A 6,000-nucleotide genomic window follows, 5' to 3' on the forward strand; every position below is an offset into this window, starting at 1 on the left:
TCTCCTAATTAACAAGATCAGAAATGAAAAAGACATAACAACAGACACTGAGGAAATCTAAAAAATCATGAGATCCTACTACAAAAGCCTATACTCAACAAAACTGGAAAACCTGGATAAAATGGACAATATTCTAGACAGATACCAGATACCAAAGTTAAATCAAGATCAGATCAATGATCTAAACAGTCCCATATCTGCTAATGAAATAGAAACAGCCATTAATAGTCTCCCAACCAAAAAAAAAAAAAAAAAGCCCAGGACAAGATGGATTTAGTGTGGAGTTTTTTCCCTTATGAATATTGATGCAAAACTTCTCAATAAAATTTTTGCAAACTTGTGTATACCACCTGCAACACCCATGATCTTTCACTTTCAATACTGAAAAGGCATGGGGGTACTGTCAGTTTTGTTGACATTCAGTACAGCACAGACAGTGGGAAAAATCTCTCTGTAATGTTATGAGGTCAGAGGGCAAAGAATGTGAAATTTCAGAAAATTCAGACACAAAAATTCAGATATTTATCTCTTAAATAACTTTCTTTTTTTTTAAATTGACTTAAGTTTTATTGCATTATGATGAGAAAAGATACATGATTTCAATTATCTGAATTTGTTAGCATTTAAAAACATATTTTAAGTAAATAGAATTAAATCACATTCTTGTTTCCCTTTTGTACACAAACCCCACCCAGAGACCCCCTTCAATACTTAAAATACCTTTTTTTCATATTCTTTAAAATTTATAAAATATTATAACAATAAAAAGTAGTATTATAAAAGTTGTTTTATATAAAACAACAATCAATTTAACAGTCTTATGTAGATGCTTGTCTACAGCAATACTGAAAATACATACATTTTTCTCAATATAAATTTTAAATAACTCCAAACATATTAACTGTATATTTTAAAATAATACATCACTACTAGTATTTTTTAAATGACCATAAATATATAAAGTCTTTTTGTTTGTTTGTTTATTTTGTATGTAGTAGAGCTTAAAATCTTGGCTCTTACTGTGACAAGCCGAAATTAAGAACAATTTTTAGACATTGGAGTTCATTGTAATAAGGCTGTACTTCAATGGCCCTCACATCACCAAAGGATCTGGTGATCCTCATAGTTCCATCATAGCTAAGCTAAGAGTTGACAGTTCTGCTGCACCAAGGAATGAATTGTAGGCATGATTTTTGGATACAGATTTCCTGCTATGGTCAAAGCTATTTGACTTGAGTGATTGTCTTCATTCTCAGCCCACAGGGAACAGGTTACATTCATTTATGAAATGGTGTGTGTATTAAGATGGTCTATCCATAAAGTCATTCACCAATTGTTTCAATGAACAATGTTTCTGCTTGGAGCATGGTACTGACACTAGGTGAGGGTAAGAATCTGGTTCATTGGCTGTGAAAATTTGGATAAGCATTCTTCACAGAAAAAGAGTAATATAAAGTTCTCTTCTTCAAACTTGATACAAACGTCAAGCAAAGCATTAAGTCTCACTCTAAGTTGTTCTCTTACACGCCACCTCCCAAGTTAATTTTCTACATTTCTTTTGGCTGTATAAATACTTTAAAAATATGTAAGCTGTTCTGAAAACCATAGTGTAGTATAAAAATATGAAATAAACACTACTACAAATAGAGAGGCTGAGATAGGAAAAGCACGTTTTCAAGACCATTATGTGGTACAAAAACAAGACACTGTCACATACAAACAAGCAGAAAGTGTACCTGGATTGTACAATATTGGACCAATTTTTCCAACTACCAAATTAGAGAGACCATTGGATGACAGTCAACGAATTTCTAATTCCTCATTTTTTGGAATTCAATCGATTAGGATATGTTGGTAATATTAATTTTCATATTAAAATATTAAGAAAAAGTAATTGTTACTTCCTGTTGTTTTTGTTATTAGAGGTGGAATTATGTTCGTGTGGGTTTGTTGAAAGGTTACTTTCTTACTTCTTCTAGGGTGTAGTTTTGCTCTTTATGTTGATGTTTTCTGTCTATTATCCTTTGTAGGGCTGGAATTGTGAAAAGATATTGGGTAAACTTTGTTTTGTCATGGAATATCTTGTTTTCTCCATCTATGGTAATTGAGAGTTTTGCTGGGTATAGTAGCCTGGGCTAGCATTTGTTTTCTTGTAGGGTCTGTATGACGTCTGCCCAGGATCTTCTAGCTTTCATTGTCTTGGGTGAGAACTCTGGTGTAATTCTGATAATTCCTTTACTGCTTTTAAAATTATTTCTTTGTTTAGTGCATTTGGTGTTTTTATTATTATGTGGAGGGAGGAATTTCTTTTCTGGTCCAGTCTATTTGGTGTTCTGTAGCCTTTTGTATGTTCATGGGCATCTCTTTCTTTAGGTTAGGGAAGTTTTCATCTATAATTTTCTTGAAGATATTTACTAGCCTATTACCTTGGAAGTCTTCACTCTCTTCTATACCTATTATCCTTAGGTTTGGTCTTCTCATTGTGTCCTAGATTTCCTAGATGTTTTGGGTTAGGAGCTTTTTGCTTTTTGCATTTTCTTTGACTGTTGTGTCAATGTTTTCTATGGTGTCTTCTGCCTCTGAGATTCTCTTTTCTATCTCTTGTATTCTGTTGGTGATGCTTACATCTATGACTCCTGATTTCTTTCTTAGTTTTTGTATCTCCAGGGTTGTCTCTCTTTCGGATTTCTTTATGGTTTCTATTTCCATTTTTAGATTCTGGATGGTTTTGTTCATTTCTTTCACCTGCTTGAATGTGTTTTCCTGTAGTTCTATAAGGGTTTTTTTGTGTTTTCTCTTTAAAGGTTTCTAGCTGTTTACCTGTGTTCTCCTGTATTTCTTTGAGGAAGTTATTTATGACTTTCTTAAATTCCTGTATCATCATCATGAGAAATGATTTTATATCTGAATCTTGCATTTCCAGTGTGATGGCATGTCCAGGACTTGCTATGATGGGAGAATTGGGTTCTGATGATGGCAAGTGACCTTGGTTTGTGTTGTTTATTTTCTTACACTTGCCCCCTGCCATCTGGTTAACTCTAGTGCAACCTGCCCTTGCTAAATCTGACTGGAACCTGTTTTTCCTCTGATCCTTGTGTGTCAGAAGTCCTCATTGTCAAGCTGTCTCTGTGGTCCTGTGATCCTGTGATCCTGGGCTTGTTAGAGTGCCTGGGAGTGGAGTTTCCTCTGGGTGTTGTGGGACTGGCTGCAGACTTTGTGCCCAAGGTCTGCTCAGGGCACCGGCCCAGACAGACTGGAAGCAAACCAGAACCAGTGGGCTGGCAGAGTAACTGTGTGCCTGGGTCCCGATGGTCCCAGCCACTCCCAGTGTTGGGACAAATGTATCCTCTTCACCTCCTCACCTCCTCACCTCTGATCCTGGACATATCAGAGTGCCTGGGAGGGGAGCCACTTCTGATGCTGTGCAACTGGCTGCAATATTTGGGCCCAAGATCTGCTTAGGGCACTGACCCAGACAGACCAGAAGGAACCAGTGCAACTGGGCTGGCAGAGTTCCTGTGTGCCTGAGTCCTACTGGTCCCAGTTACTCCCAGTGTTGGTACAGATTTTGTGCCCTCCTCACCTCTGATCATGGGTGTGTTAAAGTGCCTGGGAGTGGAGCTTCCTCTGGGAATTCTTGGACTGGCTGCAGAGTTTGCACCCAAGGTCTTCTCTGGTCACTAGCCCAGACAGACCTGAAGGATCCAGTGCCATTGGGCTGGCGAGTTTCTCCTTAATTAACTTTCAAGAAGATCATACAAAATAATCATCAGGTACATTATGCCATGGTAAATATGACTCAGTTCTTGTAACAAAAATATATTTTAAAATGAAAAGAAAAGACCTCATCTACCTGTGTTAGAATAAGTTAAGGCTAAAGATTGTGTTTCCACAAATGCCTACCTTCCCTGACACGTAAGTCTAAAATGCTGCTGCAGATTGCTGACTCCAGCAAACAGATTCCAGGACAGAGGCTTGGATGCACCATCCACAGCTTTGCTGGATAAAAGAAGCAGGGTTGAGAAAGACAAGCTGAAGTGTGAAACAGTCACAGCACAAACCCTAAACCATGTCACAGATGACAGCTCTGGACATGGGATAGCTCTTCATAATCACCATAGAGAGGAGATACCATGGATCAGACAAACCACTGGAGGCAGCATGTCCTCAGAACATGTTAAAAGCACAAAGATGCAGTTCCTTAGCAAGGATGCTTCCTGAAGGGGACCCACTGAGAGGCTCAGTCCAGGGTTCTCAGTTCCCTAGGGAGTTCACGAGTGCCTTTCCTTCATACTTTTACTTAAATGAGAGTCGCTACAACTGTCAGAGTTGTCCTTTACACAACTCCACAGAAAGTAAGTGGCCCGACTGTTTCTGGAAGTCTGGACACATAGCCCTCCATACTCCTTCCCTGTGCAGTCTTCACATTCTGGTGTTTTTGTCCAAAGTGCTGTGCTCCACTCCTGTCAAACAGCAGATCCGATGCTCCCTTCACTGTGATACCTACAGGCTCCTTCCGGGTCCACCCTCATCACTGCAGCCTTGAAAGGATGAGTAAAGCTCACCTTGTCCATATGTCTGCCTTCTCAGCCTGAGTCTTCTAATGTGTGTGTAAAAGGATTGTGGAGAGGCCACACCTGGGTTCTCGTTAGCTGATGCAATTTTACTTTCTTACATCTGTGATACCACCGCTTTAAAGACATACTTTACGTATAATAATCCTCAAGTTATCCTGAATAATCCTCAAGTTATCAGACAAATTAACATGATATTCATAAAAACAGAATACAAGAAAATTTTTGACATAAAGATATGTGTTTCTGTACCAACCACAGCAATCAGGACTTTCTGGGGTCATTTCCAAACTGATATTTATCAGATTTAGAAACTTTAAGGATTTAGTGTTTTAGTAAACTCAAATCAATACAGTTTTTATGACTACCAATGAGGGTCTGTTCTGAAAATAAATATATTGGCAAACAATTTTGTTCTTGTACAAATATGATAGAGTGTAACTACATATCACACATTGTACCACCTCATACTATACATGAGCTGTATGATTTCTGCCAGGATATATGAAGTCTATCATTGGTTTAAAGATAACTGTGTGACACATGACAGCAACTCATAATATTCTCATGGAGAGTGTAGCCATGTGCACATGTGAACAGTTCTATACACAAAGCAGTGTTCTTGTAATGAACGCGTCTAGGCTTGACGGAGTTGGGTAGGGAAATGAAAATGTATTAGTTGACCATGACATTCAAGGATGGACCAAAGCTTAGAGACAAAGGGGAGTGGGAATGAAATGGGGACTTGTGGAGAGGAGATCAGGAAGGGGGACAACAATTAGAAATATCAGGAAATAAAAATGAGCAGTATAACGAAGCCTACCGAATCTCTGGCCATAAGCAACCTATGTTTATAAATTTCCTTTTTACTTAAACTAAGTATATAAAAATCATTATCTCATCCCTCTAGAGTACATCACAGAGAATTCTGATGGCATGGAGGGAAGCCTCTAGGTTACCCACTGTCAACGTGTTCTGGTTTTGCTTATGCCATAAGATAAGGCATTATTAGAAACAACATAAAAGAACTGCATATTCACCAACTGAAAGAAATGAAATTCACACATGAACCTGATTAAGAGGAAAATGGCTTCTTCCACATGGCTCTGCGTAGGGCATCTTTGACCTCCTTATTCCGCAGAGTGTATACCAAAGGGTTCAGTAGAGGGGTGATAAGTGTGTAGGTCACTGAGATGAGCCTTTCCTGCCCCAGCAAGCTCTGGGACTTAGGTTTCATGTAGATGATTACAGTGCAGCCATAGTGGATGGTGACCACCATGAGGTGGGAGGCACAGGTGGCAAAGGCCTTCTTCCGACCTTCAGCTGAAGCAATCTTAAGAATGGTGGAGATGATCACAACATAGGAGATGAAGACCACACACATTGGTAGAATAAGAACACACACGCCAACAACAAAGTTGATGAT

At 38.7% G+C, this 6,000-nt stretch overlaps 1 protein-coding gene across 1 annotated transcript in view; it reads right to left on the reverse strand.

The window, feature by feature from the left end:
• Positions 1–5,649: 5,649 nt before the first annotated feature.
• Positions 5,650–6,000, reverse strand: part of LOC116071210 (olfactory receptor 10J3-like) — a 5,094-nt gene continuing 4,743 nt past the window's right edge. Inside the window, exon 2 of the mRNA XM_031342659.1 lies at positions 5,650–5,891. Within this exon, the coding sequence (XP_031198519.1) occupies positions 5,650–5,891 (242 nt within the window). The remainder of the gene's footprint in view (positions 5,892–6,000) is intronic.

The sequence above is a fragment of the Mastomys coucha genome, unplaced genomic scaffold (genome assembly GCF_008632895.1).
Source record: "Mastomys coucha isolate ucsf_1 unplaced genomic scaffold, UCSF_Mcou_1 pScaffold1, whole genome shotgun sequence".
In the NCBI taxonomy this organism is placed as follows: domain Eukaryota; kingdom Metazoa; phylum Chordata; class Mammalia; order Rodentia; family Muridae; genus Mastomys; species Mastomys coucha.